The 21,361-nt window shown below is 43.5% G+C and overlaps 1 protein-coding gene across 3 annotated transcripts in view; it reads right to left on the reverse strand.

Moving 5' to 3' along the window:
- Nucleotides 1–18,561, reverse strand: part of LOC106582091 (radixin) — a 31,679-nt gene extending 13,118 nt beyond the window's left edge. The window contains exons 1-3 of one of the 3 annotated variants that reach the window (XM_014164827.3): nucleotides 18,392–18,561; nucleotides 15,435–15,534; nucleotides 218–301 (exon numbers count right to left, since the gene is read on the reverse strand). In XM_014164827.3, coding sequence (XP_014020302.1) covers nucleotides 218–301; nucleotides 15,435–15,446 — 96 coding nt within the window. In that variant the 5' untranslated portion in view covers nucleotides 15,447–15,534; nucleotides 18,392–18,561. Of the gene's footprint in view, nucleotides 1–217; nucleotides 302–15,434; nucleotides 15,535–18,391 lie in introns of those variants that run through there. The other 2 variants (XM_014164828.3, XM_014164829.3) reach the window with 2 other exon arrangements.
- Between the last annotated feature and the right edge of the window lie 2,800 nt (nucleotides 18,562–21,361).

The following is a 21,361-nucleotide window of genomic DNA, read 5'->3' on the forward strand; positions in this document are numbered from 1 at the left end:
TAAATGTATTTGGCTAAGGTGTATTTAAACTTCCGACTTCAACTGTAATATATATTTCACACACACACCAGGCTCTTAACTAGACCAGTCCAGCTCCCAGCCTTGTTGACACTCAGTAGTGTGTTTTTGTTGTACGTTAACCCCATGCTTATCTGGTCATTAAGCTAGTCTGTTTGTGAGTGAGTGAGCGTGAGAGCTGAAATAAAACCATGCTTACCTGGTCAAAGAGCTGTTTGCCGGTGGTGTTGGGCTGGATGGCAAACTCCAGCTCTGCATCCATGGTGGTGACACGCACATTGATCTATACACAGACAAACATGTTAACGTCCCCAAAGATACGTTTATATGCTTCACAAAGCCCACGTGGCAGGCTGCTCCTCCCTCTACCAGTCTACTCAGCTGCACCCCGTCCTCTTTATCTCACAGCTGGAGAGAAGAGAACACATGTTGTCAATGTATACAGCAGCCACGACTGAACCCAGTACACTGATAGACACACCACTGCATGGGAATTAGAGAGAGAGAGCCAGGAGCTACAGTGGGGGAAAAAAGTATTTGATCCCCTGCTGATTTTGTACGTTTGCCCACTGACAAAGAAAGGATCAGTCTATAATTTTAATGGTAGGTTTATTTGAACAGTGACAGACAGAATAACAACAAAAATATCCAGAAAAACACATGTTAGAAATGTTATAAATTGATTTGCATTTTAATGAGGGAAATAAGTATTTGACCCCCTCTCAATCAGAAAGATTTCTGGATCCCAGGTGTCTTTTATACAGGTAACGAGCTGAGATTAGGAGCACACTCTTAAAGGGAGTGCTCCGAACCGCAGCTTGTTACCTGTAAAAAAGACACATGTCCACAGAAGCAATCAATCAATCAGATTCCAAACTGTCCACCATGGCCAAGACCAAAGAGCTCTCCAAGGATGTCAGGGACAAGATTGTAGACCTACACAAGGCTGGAATGGGCTACAAGACCATCGCCAACCAGCTTGGTGAGAAGGTGACAACATTTGGTGCGATTATTCGCAAATGGAAGAAACACAAAAGAACTGTCAATATCCCTCGGCCTGGGGATCCATGCAAGATCTCACCTCGTGGAGTTGCAATGATCATGAGAACGGTGAGGAATCAGCCCAGAACTACACGGGAGGATCTTGTCAATGATCACAAGGCAGCTGGGACCATAGTCACCAAAAAAATAATTGGTAACACACTACGCCGTGAAGGACTGAAATCCTGCAGCGCCCGCAAGGTCCCCCTGCTCAAAAATACATATACATGCCCATCTGAAGTTTGCCAATGAACATCTGAATGACTCAGAGGACAACTGGTGAAAGTGTTGTGGTCAGATGAGACCAAAATGGAGCTATTTGACATCAACTCAACTCGCCATGTTTGGAGGAGGAGGAATGCTGCCTATGACCCCAAGAACACCATCTCCAACGTCAAACATGGAGGTGGAAACATTATGCTTTGGGGGTGTTTTTCTGCTAAGGGGACAGGACAACTTCACTGCATCAAAGGGACGATGGACGGGGCCATGTACCGTTAAATCTTGGGTGAGAACCTCCTTCCCTCAGCCAGGGTATTGGAAATGGGTATTGGATGGGTATTCCAGCATGACAATGACCCAAAACACACGACCAAGGCAACAAAGGAGTGGCTCAAGAAGAAGCACATTAAGGTCCTGGAGTGGCCTAGCCAGTCTCTAGACCTTAATCCCATAGAAAATCTGTGGAGGGAGCTGAAGGTTCGAGTTGCCAAACGTCAGCCTCGAAACCTTAATGACTTGGAGAAGATCTACAAAGAGGAGTGGGACAAAATCCCTCCTGAGATGTGTGTAAACCTGGTGGCCAACTACAAGAAACGTCTGACCTCTGATTGCCAACAAGGGTTTTGCCACCAAGTACTAAGTCATGTTTTGCAGAGGGGTCAAATACTTATTTCCCTCATTAAAATGCAAATAATTTTATACAATTTTTGACATGCGTTTTTCTGGATTTTTTTGTTGTTATTCTGTCTCTCACTGTTCAAATAAACCTACTATTAAAATTATAGACTGATCATTTCTTTGTAAGTGGGCAAAGGTACAAAATCAGCAGGGGATCAAATACTTTTTCCCCCCACTGTATAGCCTAATGTGTGTTCACATGGATGTTGGATTTAAATCAGACTGTGTTGAGGGGGCAGTCTTCTGCTGAAGACGTGAGGGAGAGTGTGTGTGGTCCACTGCTTATCATTCTTCTATAAATATCCCTATCCTCTTGTAGGACATCTACACACACACATTGCATATGCACACACACATTGTCATTTCCTAATTTGGGTCAACTACCCCTTTAAGTTGAGCAACGATGTAGCCAAGAGGGCTGTGCCACAAACATGAAGACGAAAACACAATAACAAACATCAACTCCTGTCCAATTCACACGATACAGCTCATATGACCCAAAAGAAGCCAGAAAGTTCTCCGGGCCAGAACCAACGTGAGTCACACTTGCTCTGTTTAAATGATCCCCTCTTTCTCTCTCTCCCTCCTCTCTTCCCTGAGGGAAAGTCTCTGAGCTTCACCGATAGCAGTGATTTGGCACCAGAATAGCAGCAGCAGCCATTTGTCTGTGCCATTTAGTGCATGAATGAGTAAACATTACTTGTACAGAAACAGAAATCCATGGGTTTGAATTATTCACCGCTTTAAAAAGTAAATCCTCTATGCCTGAATAACTTCAGGAGTGAATTAAATATTAAATATTATTCATTGTCATTTTTAAAACAGACAAACACAATATGACATAACATGGATGTTTGGACCGTGGAGGGTAGTTCAGTTAGCAAGGGCATTCCACTCCAGAACACAGAAAGATGGAACATTCCGGAATGTTCGATGATTGATAAAAATACATCTCACAGTTAACAAGTGTCGTTCTGTTCTAGGAGCTGAGAGGTGGACCAAAGACGGAGATGGAAAAGGGAAGAAACTAAGTGTTACAGATTTGCACCAGGGGCAATAAACAATCAAATGCAATCCAGGACATCATAAGTATGTTATCGCCTCAGATAAAAGTCATACAACCTTTTACCCATTAATGAAAACATACGCTATCTTAATCCCACCTACGGAACACAGAGGTCTCAGAACAACTGCAACAAGTCTCGTACCCAAACATCAAGACACATTTAGCCCATCAAAACTATATGGGTCATTTGTAGCTTCAGTCCAAGTATGTGGCCATCTATCTCCCTTCCAGTCATTGTGTAATAACTTCCCTTGCTCCAGTGTGTGTGACTGCAGCAAGTCAGGCCCAGCCAGACGTACAGTATCAGCCAGCCAACAGTAAAATACTGAGCAGCAAGGCAGGTAGCTGTGTCCTGATAAAACCCCAATGAGGAAGAGAGGCTGGCATGGAGAAAAGAGGAGGAGAGGCTGGCATGGAGAGAAGAGGAGAAGAGGCTGGCCTCTAGCAATAAGAAGTGTGACAGAGGGAGTCTATATCCCAGTGCATAGTTAGCTGACTCAGCTGACAGCACTTGCCTGGGGATATACAGTACAGTACTGGACAGTAGCACCAACAGAGAGGAAGCCGGGGACAATGCACTAGCAGTGAGAAGAGTGTACATGCAGAAATAGGTGCTTGAAGAGCATGCACACATTTAGAGCAGTGTGCACAAGCAGAGGATGGGCCTCATGAGTGTGCACGAGGAGAGAGGATCTATCAGGAGTGTGCACTTGGAAAGAGGATCTATCAGGAGCATGCATGAGGAGAGAGGATTTTTAAGAACAAATTCTTATTTACAATGATGGCCTAACCCAGACGACGCTGGGTCAATTATGCGTCGCTCTATGGGACTCCCAAGCACGGCCGGTTGTGATAGAGCCTGGAATTGAACCAGGGTCTGTAGCGACGCCTCTATCACTGAGATGCAGTGCCTTAGATCTTTTTGGGGCTTCCGAGTGGCGCAGCAGTCTATCAGGAGCGTGCACGAGGAGAGGATCTATCATACTCTAGCGACTCCTTGTGGCAGACTGGGCGCCTGCATGCTGAATTCGGATGTCAGTTGCACCATGTTCCCTCCGACACATTGGTGCGGCTGGCTTCCGCTTTAAGCGGGCGGGTGTTAAGAAGCAAGATTTGGTGGGTCATGTTTCAGCGGAAGCATGACTCGACCTTCGCCTCTCCCGAGCCCGTTGGGGAGTTGCAACGATGAGACAAGAACGCAATTGGATATCACAAAATTGTGGAGGAAAAGGGGGTAAATTACAAGCTTTGATGCACCTGTACTGACCTCGCCTTCTGGATGATAGCGGGGTGAACAGGCAGTGGCTCGGGTGGTTGTTGTCCTTGATGATCTTTTTGGCCTTCCTGTGACATCGGGTGGTGTAGGTGTACTGGAGGGCAGGTAGTTCGCCCCCGGTGATGCGTTGTGCAGACCTCACTACCCTCTGGAGAGCCTTACATTTGTGGGCGGAGCAGTTGCCGTACCAGGCGGTGATACAGCCCGACAGGATGCTCTCGATTGTGCATCTGTAAAAGTTTGTGAGTGTTTTTGGTGACAAGCCAAATTTCTTCAGCCTCCTGAGGTTGAAGAGGTGCTGCTGCGTCTTCTTCACCACGCTGTCTGTGTGGGTGGAGCATTTCAGTTTGTCCGTGGTGTGTACGCCGAGGAACTTAAAACTTTCCACCTTCTCCACTACTGTCCCGTCGATGTGGATAGGGGGCTGCTCCCTCTGCTGTTTCCTGAAGTCCACGATCATCTCCTTTGTTTTGTTGACATTGAGCGTGAGGTTATTTTCCTGACACCACACTCCGAGGGCCCTCACCCCTCCCTGTAGGCCGTCTCGTCGTTGTTGGTAATCAAGCCTACCACTATAGTGTCGTCTGCAAACTTGATGACTGATTTGGAGGCGTGCATGGCCACGCAGTCATGGGTGAACAGGGAGTACAGGAGAGGGCTGAGAACGCATCCTTGTGGGGCCCCAGTGTTGAGGATCAGCGGGGTGGAGATGTTGTTACCTACGCTCACCACCTGGGGGCGGCCCGTCAGGAAGTCCAGGACCCAGTTGCAGAGGGTGGGGTCGAGACCCAGGGTCTCGAGCTTAATGACGTGTTTGGAGAGTACTATGGTGTTAAATGCTGAGCTATCAGGAGCGTGAGGAGAGATGCGCTATGCTAGAAGAGCATGAACAATTAGAATGGCTGCTAAAGAATTGCAGTTGGTCAGGTATTATTAGAGGATGTTGACATGGTGGTGGGTCAGTGAATTAGCAGGTCAGGACCGGGCTGTCGGAGTATTAGCGGGTTATGGGTTTGGTGTGTATACACAGTACTGGGTCTATGTTTGTGTTGTGGATGTTAGGGTTAGATACGATTAGGAGGGGCTGGTGTATGTGTCTATGTGTTTTGTATGTTAGAGTTAGGAGGAGGCTGTATGAGGGGCGGGTGTATACAATGCCTTCGGAAAGTATTCACACCCCTTGACTTTTTCCACATTGTTACGTTACAGCCTTATTCTACAATTATTATTTTTCCCCCACAATCTACACAATATGCCCCATAATGAAAAAGCAAAAAGGGTTTTTTAGAAATTTGTGCAAATGTATAACAAATAAAAAAATGGAAATATCACATTTACATAAGTATTCAGACCCTTTACTCAGTACTTTGTTGAAGCACCTTTGACAGTGTCATGTCCTGACCATAGTAAGAGGTTATTTCTATGGTAGAGTAGGTCAGGGCGTGACAGGGGGTGTTTTGTGTTTTTCTATGTTTTGTATTTCTATGTTTAAGTTCTAGATTTTCTATTTCTATGTTGTTGTTTTTTTGGTTGATCTCCAATTGGAGGCAGCTGGTCCTTGTGGTCTCTAATTGGAGATCATATTTAAGTAGGTGTTTTTCTTCCTGGGTTTTGTGGGTTATTATATTTTGAGTAGTGTTTGTTTCTCTCTGTGTCACGGTTTGTTGTTTTGTCAATTTCAGTTATTTATGTATTGCAAAGTTTCACGGATTAAATAAAATGTGGAACAACAACCACGCTGCACTTTGGTCTGCTCCTTTCGACAGCCGTGACAGGCAGAGATTATAGAATCGAGTCTTCTTGGGTAAGACGCTACAAGCATGGCACACCTGTATTTGGGAAGTTTCTCCCATTCTTCTCTGCAGATCCTCTCAAGCTCTGTCAGGTTGGATGGGGAGCTATTTTCAGCTATTTTCAGGTCTCTCCAGAGATGTTGGGCCGGGTTCAAGTCCGGGCTCTGGCTGGGCCACTCAAGGATATTCAGAGACTTGTCCCGAAGCCACTCCTGCGATGTCTTGGCTGTATGCTTAGGGTCCTGTTAAAAGGTGAACTTTCACCCCAGTCTAAGGTCCTGAGTGCTCTGGAGCAGGTTTTCATAAATCAAATCTTATTAGTCACATGCACCGAATACAACAGGTGTAGACCTTACAGTGAAATGCTTACTTACGAGCCCCTAACCAACAATGCAGTTAAATAAATAAAAAAATATGAATAAGAAATAAAAGTAACAAGTAATTAAAGAGCAGCAATAAAATAACAATAGCGAGACTATATACAGGGGGGTACCAGTACAGAGTCAATGTGCGGGGGCACCGGTTAGTCGAGGTAATATGTACAGTCGTGGCCAAAAGTTGAGAATGACACAAATATTCATTTCCACAAAAAGTTTGCTGCTTCAGTGTCTTTAGATATTTTTGTCTGATGTTACTATGGAATACTGAAGTATAATTACAAGCATTTCATAAGTGTCAAAGGCTTTTATTGACAATTACATGAAGTTGATGCAAAGAGTCAATATTTGCAGTGTTGACCCTTCTTTTTCAAGACCTCTGCAATCCGCCCTGGCATGCTGTCAATTAACTTCTGGGCCACATCCTGACTCATGGTAGCCCATTCTTGCATAATCAATGCTTGGAGTTTGTCAGAATTTGTGGGTTTTTGTTTGTCCACCCGCCTCTTGAGGATTGACCACAAGTTCTCAATGGGATTCAGGTCTGGGGAGTTTCCTGGCCATGGACCCAAAATATCGATGTTTTGTTCCCAGAGCCACTTAGTTATCACTTTCGCCTTATGGCAAGGTGCTTCATCATGCTGGAAAAGGCCTTGTTTGTCACCAAACTGTTCCTGGATGGTTGGGAGAAGTTGCTCTCGGAGGATGTGTTGCTACCATTCTTTATTCATGGCTGTGTTCTTAGGTTAAAATTGTGAGTGAGCCCACTCCCTTGGCTGAGAAGCAACCCCACACATGAATGGTCTCAGGATGCTTTACTGTTGGCATGGCACAGGACTAAATGGTAGCACTCACCTTGTCTTCTCCGGACAAGCTTTTTTCCGGATGCCCCAAACAATCAGAAAGGGGATTCATAAGAGAAAATGACTTTACCGCAGTCCTCAGCAGTCCAATCCCTGTACCTTTTGCAGAATATCAGTCTGTCTCTGATGTTTTTCCTGGAGAGAAGTGGCTTCTTTGCTGCCCTTCTTGACACCAGGCCATCCTCCAAAAGTCTTCGCCTCACTGTGCGTGCAGATGCACTCACACCTGCCTGCTGCCATTCCTGCGCAAGCTCTGTACTGGTGGTGCCCCGATCCCGCAGCTGAATCAACTTTAGGAGACGGTCCTGGCGCTTGCTGGAATTTCTTGGGCGCCCTGATGACGGCATGTGTTTCCTTGCAGGTAACCGTGGTTGACAGAGGAACAACAATGATTCCAAGCACCACCCTCCTTTTGAAGCTTCCAGTCTTATTCGAACTCAATCAGCATGACAGAGTGATCTCCAGCTTTGTCCTCGTCAACACTCACACCTGTGTTAAACGAGAGAATCACTGACATGATGTCATCTGGTCCTTTTGTGGCAGGGCTGAAATGCAGTGGAATTGTTTGGGGGGGATTCAGTTCATTTGCATGGCAAAGAGGGACTTTGCAATTAATTGCAATTCATCTGATCACTCTTCATAACATTCTGGAGTATATTCAAATTGCCATCATACAAACTGAGGCAGCAGACTTTGTGAAAATGTATATTTGTGTCATTCTCAAAACTTTTGGCCACGACTGTATATAGAGCTAGATAGAGCTCCTGGTACATCAAATAATACACACACCTGCAGTCACAGACAAAGGAAGGAGCTCTCAGTATTGCCAGAGAACTAAATAGAAAACACACGTCTCTGGCTCTCTTTCTCAGACCATACCACTGTTGTCTTCAACAGTACACTAGGATAGACACACACACACACACGTCAGTGTTGTGCTAGCTGTGGGTCCATCATCTGATGGTCTGAAGCTGGACTGTCTGAGGCTGGTCAGAGAGAAAAGCCTCTTAACACAATCACAGGTACACCTTGTTCATGTCCAGACTCCTGTCTAGAAGAGACAAAAACTGGGTTCAGATGTACTGTACGCACTGTGTGTACATGCTTCACTGGTGGGCAACAACGTGGCAGACACCTTGCGGGATGGTTTAATGTAAATGTTTAAAAACCTGCCCCACACCTCTAAACAGGGATTTAAACACTGCCGGGGGCACAGAAAACAATTTATGTAGGAATAACTTCTTAGGCTGGGAGATGAATAACACTGCATCATTAACACGATGGACCACAATGACACTGAGGAGTTCTGACATTGGAGCTACAGGACCTCAAAAGTCTTGCACGTAGACCACTTTTTCCCCTTCAGCACAGTGGTCCAATTGAACACGACAGTTCTATCTATTGTATACATAGAATTATGATGTGGCGTGGATGCTGGTATTGGAGATAATTCTGATGCTCTACAGGGGAGACAGACTGAGGGTTAGGGAGATATGGAGCTGTGTAAATATCCTTTCCTTTGTGTCGTAGCAGTGATACCCATCCTATAGCCAAAAATAGCTATTTCTGTGAGGAAATAGTTGAATATGTTTGCGTGTGCGCATTTGAGACCAAGAGAGAGCGAGAGAAACTGAGCAGGAAGGAGCAAGACTGACAGAGGAGAAGAGCAGACGGAGCAAGATGTCTCAGAAGTGATAGGAGCTAATCCCCAACTGACAAACCACATGGAGAGCAGAGCAGTGCACAGTGAATACTAGAAACCTCATTCTCTGACTGCTATAGATACAGTAGCCACGTCTGCTAGCTAGGGTCGGGGTCAATTCTGTTTCTGTTCAGCCAAGTCAGGAAGTAAATTGGAAATGGGTTAGAAAAATCAGGCAGAAGAACAGATACCATCTCTATGCTTGATTGGCTATTTCTAGCCATTGTTCCAGTAACCCTCAAAGCAGGGGTAGTCCTTTACATATCCCCCACCCAAGCAACTTTGTGTGTGTGTTTTCGTTCAGTACCAGACAGGCCTAATTAAATGCACAGCTGTTTGTTGCTAAGCCGGTCACCAGGGGCTTTAATAAGGCAGAGGACCAGACTTGGGCTTTACTCCTTTTCACCCCTCATCCATCCTCCTCCGGCACACCCTTCACCTTCCCATCATCTCCTTCACCCCACTATAACTCACCACTCCTGTCCCCTCTTCCTTTCTCCTCTCTGCCTTCCTCTCACCAATCCAGTCCTTTCTTTTCTTCTCATCGCCTTTCCTGTCATCTCCACTTCTTATCTACCCTCAGGCCTCTCCCGTCCTTCCACTCTCCATCGAGGCAGTCCCATTATCTCCAGGTTCAACAGAGTTAATCCCCACAGCCTGGGCAAAAGAGACATCCTCCTAACTGAGAGGTGGAGGACAGAGAGAGAGAGAAAGGAAGGAGAGAGAGCTGGCCAGAGAGACTAGGAGAGGGAGACAATAGAGAGGGGAGGACTATAAGCACATCAAAAGGTAGAGAAAATTAGGAGCACGGGGAGAGCGAAGGTAGAAGTGGGGAGTGGAGGATTATGTAGAGCTTACGTTTTACTATGTGTGTGGGCTAAGGAGAGGTGGAGGGAGGGAGGGGATTGGTGAGTGAACTTCACACCTGATAATTAGATTTAGTGTCTTGGATAATTTCCATTATATTAATGAAAACGGGGTTATGAAATATTTAAAGCCTGACTGTGTGTGATTATATTAATGAAAACTGGGTTATGAAATATTTAAAGCCTGACTGTGTGTGGCGTGGCCGGCGGGCACAAGCGTGTTGGTGTGGAGCAGAGAGTAGTGAGATGAACCAGAGGGGCAACCTGCAAAACGCCTCAATAAATCAATAATGCATCAAGTCCAACTGCACCCCACACCATAGCTCTACAATGGTGATACATGCTTACAATCCACGCACATGCAGTATACAGATCTAGTCAAATCCTAGTTAAATAAAGATTAAATAAAAAGGTAGAAAAAAAATACATCCAATAGAAAAATATCAGTTGTAGACTAACAGTGAAATGCTTACTTACGGACCCTTCCCAACAATGCAGAGGGGAAATAAAAGGGAAATAGAAAAATAATAACAAGGAATAAATACACAATGAGTAACGATAACTTGGCTTTATACACTGGGTACTAGTACTGAGGCGATGTGCAGAGGTACGAAGTAACTGAGGTAGATATGTACATATAGTTAGTGATAAAGTGGTTAGGCAACAGGATAGATGTGCAGAGGAATAAAGTAATTGAAGTAATTTTGTACATATAGTTAGTGATAAAGTGGTTAGGCAACAGGATAGATGTGCAGAGGAATAAAGTAATTGAGGTAATTATGTACATATAGTTAGTGATAAAGTGGTTAGGCAACAGGATAGATGTGCAGAGGAATTAAGTTATTGAGGGAGACATGCACATAAAGGTAGTGATAAAGTGGCTAGGCAACAGGATATGTTTGCAGGAGTACGAGGTAATTGAGGTAGATATGAACAGTTGAAGTCGGAAGTTTACATCCACCTTAGCAAACTACATTTAAACTCAGTTTCACAATTCCTGACATTTAATCCTAGTAAAATTTCCCTGGCTTAGGTCAGTGAGGATCACCACTTTATTTTAAGAATGTGAAATGTCAGAATAATAGTTGAGAGAATAATTTATTTCAGCTTTTATTTCTTTCATCACATTCCCAGTGGGTCAGAAGTTTACAGACACAGTATTTGGTAGCATTGCCTAACTTGGGTCAAACATTTTGGGTAGCCTTCCACAAGCTTCCCACATTAAGTTGGGTGAATTTTGGCCCATTCCTCCTGACAGAGCTGGTGTAACTGAGTCAGGTTTGTAGGCCTCCTTGCTCGCACACACTTTTTCAGTTCTGCCCACAAATGTTCTATGGGATTGAGGTCAGGGCTTTGTGATGGCCACTCCAATACCTTGACTTTGTTGTCCTTAAGCCATTTTGCCACAACTTTGGAAGTATGCTTGGGGTCATTGTTCATTTGGAAGACCCATTTGCAACCAAGCTTTAACTTCCTGACTGATGTATTGAGATGTTGCTTCAATATATCCACATGGTTTTCCTCCCTCATGATGCCATCTATTTTGTGAAGTGCACCAGTCCCTCCTGCAGCAAAGCACCCCCACAACATGATGCTGCCACCCCTGTGCTTCACAGTTGGGATGGTGTTCTTCAGCTTGCCTCCCCCTTTTTTCTCCAAACATAACAATGGTCATTATGGCCAAAGAGTTCTATTTTGTTTCATCAGACCAGAGGACATTTCTCCAAAAAGTACGATCTTTGTCCCCATGTGTAGTTGCAAACCGTAGTCTGGCTTTTTATGGCGGTTTTGGAGGATTGGCTTCTTCCTTGCTGAGCGGTCTTTCAGGTTATGTCGATATAGGACTCGTTTTACTGTGGATATAGATACTTTTGTACTGGTTTCCTCCAGCATCTTCACATGGTCCTTTGCTGTTGTTCTGGGATTGATTTGCACTTTTCGCACCAAAGTACGTTCATGTCTAGGAGACAGAACTCGTCTCCTTCCTGAGAGGTATGATGGCTGCGTGGACCCATTGTGATAATACCTGCATACTATTGTTTGTACAGATAAACGCGATACTTTCAGGCATTTGGAAATTGCTCCCAAGGATGAACCAGACTTGGAGGTCTACAATTTTTTTTCTGAGGTCTTGGCTGATTTCTTTTGATTTTCCCATGATGTCAAGCAAAGAGGCACTGAGTTTGAAGGTAAGCCTTGAAATACATCCACAGGTACACCTCCAATTGACTCAAATTATGTCAATTAGCCTATCAGAAGCTTCTAAAGCCATAACATAATTTTCTGGAATTTTCCAAGCTGTTTAAAGGCAAAGTCAACTTAGTGTATGTAAACTTCTGACCCACTGTAATTGCGATACAGTGAATTATAATTGAAATAATCTGTCTGTAAACAATTGTTGGAAAAATTAATTGTGTCATGCACAAAGTAGATGTCCTAACCGACTTGCCAAAACTATAGTTTGTTAACAAGACATTTGTGGAGTGGTTGAAAAACGGGTTTTAATTACTCCAACCTAAGTGTATGTAAACGTCTGACTTCAACTGTACATATAGGTAGGGATAAAGTGGCTAGGCAACAGGATAGATAATAAAAGGGTAACAGCAGCGTATGTGATGAGTCAAAAGAGTTAGTGCAAAAAAGGTAAATGTAGATAGTTAACCAATAACTACCCGGACTAACTATTTAGCAGTCTTATGGCTTGGGGGTAGAAGCTGTTCAGGGTCCTGTTGGTTCCACCTGGTGTAGAGGTCCTGGATGGCAGGGAGCTCGGCCCCAGTGATGTACTAGGCCGTACACACAGCCCTCCACAATCAGCTCCTTTGTGTTGCTGACATTGAGGGAGAGGTTGTTGTCCTGGCACCACACTGCCAGATTGCTGACATCCTCCCTCTAGGCTGTCTCATCGTCATCGATGAGGCCTACCATCATCGTGTCCTCGGCAAACTTAATGATGGCGTTGGAGTCATACACCACACAGTTATGGAAGTACAGGATGGGACTAACCAGACACTCCTGAGGGGCCCCCATATTGAGGGTCAGCGTAGCGGATGTGTTGTTGCCTACCCTCACCACTTGGGTCAACCCGTCAGGAAGTCCAGAATCAAGTTGTAGAGAGAGGTGTTTAATCCCAGGTTCCTTAGCTTAGTGATAAACTTGGAGGGCACTATGGTGTTAACGCTGGACTGTACTTAATGAACAGCATTCTCACATAGGTGTTCCTTTTGTCAAGGTGGGAAAGGGCAGGGTGGAGTGCAATAGAGTGTGTCATCTGTGGATCTGTTGGGGCGGATGATGGTGTTGATGTGCACCATTTCATGGCTACAGATGTAAGTGCTACGGGCCGATGGTAACCTGTATAAATGACTTTGGCGTTCTTGGGCACAGGGACTATGGTGGTCTGCTTGAAACATGTAGTTATTACAGACAGGGTCAGTGAGATGTTGAAAATGTCAGTGAAGACGCTTGTCAGCTGGTCATCGCATGCTCTGAGAACGCGTCCTAGTAATTTGTCTGGCCCTGCGGCCTTGTGAATGTTGACCTGTTTAAAGGTCTTACTCATATCGGTTACGGAGCGCGTGATCACACAGTCGTCCGAAACAGCTGGTGCTCTCATGCATGGTTCAGTGTTGCTAGCCTCAAAGCGAGCATAGAAGGTATTTAGATCATCTGGTAGGCACATGTCACTGCACTGCTCATGGATGGGTTTCCCTTCCTAATCCATGATAGTTTGCAAGCCCTGACACATCCGACAAGCGTCAGAGCCGGTGTATTAGGATTTGATCTTGGTCCAGTATGGACACTTTGCCTGTTTGATGGTTCAGGGCATAGCGGGATTTCTTATAAGCATCCGGATCAGTGTCCCGCTCCTTGAAAGCGGCAGCTCTAGCCTTCAGCTCAGTGCGGATGTTGCCTGTAATTCTTGGCTTCTGTCTGGGATATGTAGGTACGATGCGCTTATTAATGAAGCCGGTGACTGAATACCAGAACATATTTCAGTCTGTGCTAGCGAAACAGTCCTGTAGCTTAGCATCTGCTTCATCGGACCACTTCCATACTGAGCGTGTCACTGGTACTTCCTGTTTGAGTTTTTGCTTGTAAGCAGGAATCAGGAGAATAGAGTTATGGTTAGATTTGCCAAATGGAGGGCGAGCTTTGTATGCGTCTCTGTGTGTGGAGTAAAAGGTGACAAGTACACACACATACACACACACACAACAAACAAACAAGTACTCATACACAGCGAGAGAGAGACAGACAAAGACACTGCTAACCAAGCAGAGCCTATGAGAATATTATTCAGTCCCTAGACTCCCTGCTGTGTCCTCCCATAGGTTGTCCCTCCAAATCTAGTTAACAAGGAACCACTTTACAGCAGACAGAAAGCACACATTTGGACACCTATTGAGTGATGTTAGAGGAATAATCCCCCATTAAAACATGCCCAGAAGAAAGAAAGGGTCCTACACAGAAACCCACTGATTTAATGGAGTCTCTGGTCCCTATATCCACCCTTTTAAGAACACAACAGACCTGTCTGCCTCGCTCCCCAAAAACCTGATGGAGGCATTATTTACTCTCACCATGTCTTTTTGTGGAGTGTATCTGGAGGGGTCACTTAGACAGAACCTCTTACAGTAAGTGCAGACAACAAAACGTCTGAATGACAGGCCACGGTAATACAATGCATTTAGTCTAACAATATGTTAACATATAAAAATGTCTGATGAACATCTTTCCCCTAAGGGCATCTTGGGGATTAGTTGGATAATGTATTGCCCAATCAGCAAAATGTGAACAAAGGTCTCTCTATCAATCTCTTCCTCTCTCTCCATCTCTCATTCCCTTTCAGTCTTTAGCTTTCTCTGTCTATCCATCTCTTTGTCTCCCTCACTCTGAGTCTCTGTCTGCCTTTCTCTCTTTTGTTCCCACTCTCTTTATCGCTGTACTTTCCATCTCGTTCTCTCCTCTTCCCCTTTCCAAGAAGTGGAGGTGGCCCCATTCTAATTCCTCTCCCGTGTGTGTATGTGTGTGATGGAGTAGCCATGTCTGTAGAGTAGAGGGTTTACAGCGCTTATGTAAGATCTAGACCACAGGGAGACTGTCTGTCTATCTGTCTATCTGTCTGTAAGCTCTGAGCCTGTTAGAGACACAAGAAGCCTGTGTGTGTGTGTTGCTCAACAAAGTAGAAAGAGGGCTTTGTGTTTTCTACAAACAGGTCTGAAGTGGGTAATCAGGACTGTGTCTGTACTTGGTGTGCGTTTTTGTTTGTGTGTGTGTGCTTGTTTGAGGGGAGGGGGGTGCGTGCATGTGTATGTGAGCATTTGTTACAGTTGGGTTAGATGTGTTTTAACAAGTGGCTGTGATTCCTGCATGGTTTGACTGATACTTTGCGACAAAGCCTCAGGTGTTGAGGTGGAAAAGACATTGTGAAATCTCACAACATAACCTGAACATTCACTTCTCCTGTGAATATTGTTATATTCCTTTATACATCTTTATTTGTATCCTTTCTCCTGAGGTGAGTCTTACCGGTTTGGGCATCTTTGTCCTCTCTCCGGCCTTGCCCTTCCGCTGAGAAAATGCAAACAAAACGTCCTCCGCCTTTTTGCCTCGCCCTGGGCTTCACCGCCTGGAGGAGTGAGCAGAACCGTTATTATTAACACTATATAACAGAGACCCACATGGAAAAAAATACTATAGTTTACTACAGTACTTACTATAGAATTATATAGTAAACTGTAGTAAATAATACAGTAATGTCCACAAAAACACTACTTTTTTAAACTATAGTAAATACTACAGTATTTAATATACCCTGCCCATTCCCTTTCCCCATATCGCAATTTGTGCCACCTGAGAGTGAGAAACTTACAGAAAAGTACATACCATACATTGTGTCCCTACAGGATATAGAAAAGAGCAGAAAATCTGAACTATCCATTAAGACCCAAGTCCTACCTGCCTACAGGTTATGGGAAAAATATATATTTTATTGACCTGTGACTTCACCACCCACCTCAGGGCAGCCATAACCTGTGACTCTGTGGTCATAAACTAGCATCCGGTGCCAAACAAACTGTTAAGCCAACTCACTCAAACCTGCCTGGCAGAGAAAATATATAATGTGTTACCTGACCCCTCTATTCACCCAAAGCCGGAGGGTCACTCTCAAACAGATACAGCTTCCAGGTCACCATTCATGCAGAGACAATGAGGCTCTGCTCTCCACACACATACATATATTATCTCTCTCCCTTCCCTCTCTCTCTCTCTCTCTCTCTCTCTGATGCAGTAGCGTAACAGAACATGGCATATAGGGCTCATAAAATGAATGACATGCTTCACAGTAACAAGCCTCTTCCAGACCCTGTCTGTGTACCCCTCACAAATCATGTTTCCCTCCTCCCTCTTCTTTCACACTTTCACTGCAGTTGTACAAGCAAGAGCAAAGAGGTTGCTAAACACATGTGCCAGTGGGTTTAGTGTGTGTGTTTACAGAGCTGATGGCAACATCTCCAGCTGTGGTGTGAATGACACTACAGAGGGTATACAGACAAATGATATGTAGCACCATTACAACAGCTGTGACAACAACAACTGTACTAGGCTCTCCTTATGAGGCATTTCAACTTCTGGAAAGTTGTAGGAAAGGCTCACATGAGTGACAACGTGTAAGGCCTAATTCAACCCCCTACTGATACAGCCATAGGAGAGCAGAGTCTGGTGAACCATCCCCTACCTATTTAACCATAACAAATAGTGTTTTATTGTAATATCCTGTATTGCCTGGTTCATTTCCTGATTAATACAGTCCTTTGTTTCAGGGTAATCTCGTTGGAATGACAGGGATGGGATTTCCCTGAGGCCGCTGGGAAACCAAATGCATCGCCAAGGTAACCAGATAGCATCAGTCTGTGACCCTGCCAGCGATGTCAGTCATGCTGGTTCAGAACACCCTGTACAGACTGTTACAGAGCAGGGCCCTATCTTTGCTACCTCTATAGGTTTACTGTACAGCGGTGTGTGAAAGAAAAAGTGTCTGACATTTGAAATTGAACACATTAAATACAAGTATATGATCAGTGTTGTGTTCAGTTGCATAACCATGAGAAAAGGATGGTTATGTATAAATGTTTAATGTATAAATGTTTAATGTATAAATAGTAAATGTACTATAGTCTTCCAATATTCAACTGGAGGAGACAGTGTCCATGTCCAAGACTTCCGCAGGCACAGCATTATTCAACACACTGGAAGAAACATAAAACCTGCAGTAAAAAGGATCATGTTGGTAAGTCCTTTCTTAAATGAGTTGTAACCATAGAGAATGATGGCTATTTTAGCATGGGCATGAGAGCTTCCAACATGCTTCCACTATTTTAAAGTAGTCAAAGTAGTAAACTGGGTGGGAATTGCTATGTGTTGTAGCCTCAATGGTGCTGCCCATGCTGACACATTCTATAATGGCCCAGATAAAGATGAGTCCTCTATCTATTTCTATGGTTGTAACGCAGCCCCACAGGAGGGATGAACTGAGCAACAGGAGGGTTTGAGTGACAGGGACAATGGCCAATAAAATATGGTGTCCCACTGTGACAGGACTAATTAAAAGCGTCATCATAGCATCTGTTTCTGCCAGATGGCTTTACAAGCACCGTTATATGCTGTCAGGTCGCGCACTTCGAGTGGTGATATTCAAGGTCATGTTTGCCCCCAAAAAATACATTAACCCATATTGTCCTTTGTAGAATCTATAGTATTAGTCGCTGAGCGGAGCCAAGTGGAATTTTAATTAAGCTACTACGACAAAACATTTCTAAAACCACAGAAAACACTCCACTGGCCAGCTTGGGGACTTGGTCGCGAGAGCCCAAAATAGGCTACAATGTAACAAGAAATGGTTACAAATACTGCACACGTGTAATCAGCCCCTGCAACAAAGTTGCAAACCGTTGTTTTTGTTATGCCTCAAAGGAGGGCATGTCACAGTTGTCATGAAAACAAACCAGGTAGTAGCCTACTTTCATTAATCTCATAGATAAAAAATATCCTAAATTACCACTGGACATTGAAAGCCTTATCTATGACAGCCTAAAGTGAATTAAATGTAACGTTAAGGTGAATGGAAATTACCAATTAGTTTGATGTTCGGTCACAGACAACTGTAGTGACATTTAACTGGTAACTTAGAGAACTTTTGAAATGTTTAACACTTAAAAGTTGTTCTATGGTCGATGGACCGTATGATCAGTAATGTCCTTGAATGAAACAATGAACATTATACCAAATGTTTTCACAACTACAAAAAGACGGGATTAATACCAATAGGCCTATAGAGAGAGCACATATATTATAGTTTACTGGAGCGGGTTTATCTTGGTAACAAGTCTACATTACGACAGCTATGGTCGACCACAGAGCAAATTCCCTTTATTCTGAGCTGTTTAGGAGCCACCAGCGAATAAATGCACCCGTTAAAAACTCACCTCAGTTGATGAACTGCGTTCTGAAAACGGTAAACTGTCTCCCCGGGCCCACTGGGTAGCCTACTTTAAATCCCACGCGACCAAAATAGACCGGGTTGTTTCCCGTTAGACACCCCGCTATGTATGAAGCGACTGAGCCAGTTTCACCGCGGAGGAGGAGATGCAGTCAGTCAATATGGCCGTCGGACTTTTACGGTGCGGCGCGAGGCGTGGTTCATTGATGGAACACGCTCACTTAAAACTGGGTTGAGAGAGGAACATACACAAGCACAACGTAAATGTGATAAGAGTCAACTTCAAAATGTCTAGCCTTAACCTACAATAACCTGAAGGTAGCCCATAGAAAGATGGACTAGAGACAATATTTAAAATATTTCTGAATATGCTTTTATATAAGTTGTGTTGAGATCAGTTTCAACGCAGTGTTTCTATGAATCACATTTTTCAAGGGGCAAAATGTCGTAAATGTATCTTTTAATTTAGGGTTTTCCGGGGATAACATATGAGTGACTGCCAAGATCTGCTTGTGAGGATGAGACTTTAGAAACATAAGACCTATCAATTTAGACACTGACGAATTGTTGTCTTTCATGAATATATTACTGTATTATCAAGGAGGGTGTCAACAGGAAATGTAACTCACAGATTATGAACATGCTTCAACATACAGCACATAATAATAATGAGAAAATATGACTGCAACCGGACTTCTCTGTGTATCTAGGCCAAGACACCTGTCCTCATATCCTTCTGAGAATACAATAAGCCTACATTTAATGCACATATTTCAAACATGGTTTACACCCACTCTTCTCCCAATCCCACATTCTCAATTCAATTCAAAGGGGCTTTATTGGCATGGGAAACATGTTTACATTGCCAAAACAAGTGAAATAAACAATAAACAAAGTGAGAAGTAACAAAAAACATTAACAACAAAAAACTTTTAAAGAAATGTACAGTAAACATTGCACTCAAACGTTTTGAAAGGATGAAGAAGTTTCAAATGTTATATTAGCAGCTATGTACAGTGTTTTTAGCAATGTGCAAATAGTTGTAGTACTAATAAATATTGGTTTTATTTACAATGTTTGTGTCCACTGGTTGTCCTGTTTTCATGGCAATGGGTCACAAATCTTGCTGCTGTGATTGCACATTGCAGTATTTCGCCTAACAGATATACTGTAGGAGTTTATCAATGTTTCATTTGTTTTCAAATCCTTTGTGGGTCTGTGTGATCTGTGGGAATACAGTGCATTCGGAAAGAATTCAGACCCCTTCAGTTTTTCCACTGTTTTTTTTTGTTCTGTTACAGCCTTATTCTAAAATAGATCAAATCTTTGTTTCATTCATCAATCTACACACAATACCCCATAATAACAATGTGAAAACAGATTTTTTTTTAATGTTTTCAAATGTATGAAAAAAATACCTTATTTACATAAGTATTTAGACCCTTTGCTATGAGACACGAAATTGAGCTCAGGTGAATCTTGTATCCATTGATTATCCTTGAGCCATGAGAAACAAGATTCTCTGGTCTGAGGAAACCAAGATTGAACTCTTTGGCCTGAATGCCAAGTGTCACGTCTGGAGGAAACTAGGCACTGCTCATCACCTGGTCAATACCATCCCAATGGTGAAGCATGGTGATAGCAGCATCATGCTGCGGGGATGTTTTTCTGCTTCAGGAACTTGGAGACAGGATTGAGGGAAAGATGAACGGAGAAAAGTACAGAGTGATCCTTGATGAAAACCTGCTCCAGAGCACTCAGGACCTCAGACTGGGTTGAAGGTTCACCTTCCAACAGGACAATGACCCTAAGCACACAGTCAAGACAACACAGAACTGGCTTTGGGACAAGTCTCTGAATGTCCTGGAGTAACCCAGCCAAAGCCTGGACTTGAACCTGATCGAACATTTCTGGAGACACCTGAAAATAGATGTGCAGCGATGCTCCCCATCCAACCTGACAGAGCTTGACAGGATCTGCAGAGTAGAATGGGAGAAACTCCCCAAAAACAGGTGTGCCAAGCTTGTAGCTTCATACCCAAGAGGACTCAAGCCTGTAATCGCTGCAAAAGGTGTTTCAACAAAGTACTGAGTAAAGGGTCTGAATACTTACAGTACCAGTCAAAAGTTTGGACATACCTACTCATTCAAGGGTTTTTCTTTGTTTTTTACTATTTTCTACATTGTATAATAATAGTGAATACATCAAAATTATGAAAAAACACATGGACTCATGGGTACTATTTAATGAAGCTGCAAGTTGAGGACTTGTGAGGTGTCTGTCTCTCAAACTAGACACTCTAATGTACTTGTCCTCTTGCTCCGTTGTGCACCGGGGCCTCCCACTCCTCTTTCTATTCTGGTTAGAGACAGTTTGCGCTGTTCTGTGAAGGGAGTAGTACACAGCGTCGTACGAGATCTACAGTTTCTTAGCAATTTCTCGCATGGAATAGCCTTCATTTCTCAGAAAAAGAATAGACTGACGAGTTTCAGAGAAAGTTCTTTGTTTCTAGCCATTTTGAGCCTTTAATTGAACCCACAAATGCTGATGCTCCAGATACTCAACTAGTCTAAAGAAGGCCAGTTTTATTGCTTCTTTAATTAGCACAACAGTTTTCAGCTGTGCTAACATAATTGCAAAATGGTTTTCTAATGATCAATTATCCTTTTAAAATGATAACTTGGATTAGCTAACACAGCGTGCCATTGGAACACAGGAGTGGTGGTTGCTGATAATGGGCTTCTGTACGCCTATGTAGATATTCCATTAAAAAAATCTGCTGTTTCCAGCTACAATAGTAATTTACTACATTAACAATGTCTACACTGTATTTCTGATCAATGTGATGTTATTTTAATGGACAAAAAAAATAGCTTTTCTTTCAAAAACAAGGACATTTCTAAGTGACCCCAAACTTTTGAACGGTAGTGTATATTTTATATTTGAGATTCTTCAA

This window comes from Salmo salar, chromosome 21 (assembly GCF_965601325.2).
Source record: "Salmo salar chromosome 21, fSalSal1, whole genome shotgun sequence".
Taxonomy (NCBI): Eukaryota; Metazoa; Chordata; class Actinopteri; order Salmoniformes; family Salmonidae; genus Salmo; species Salmo salar.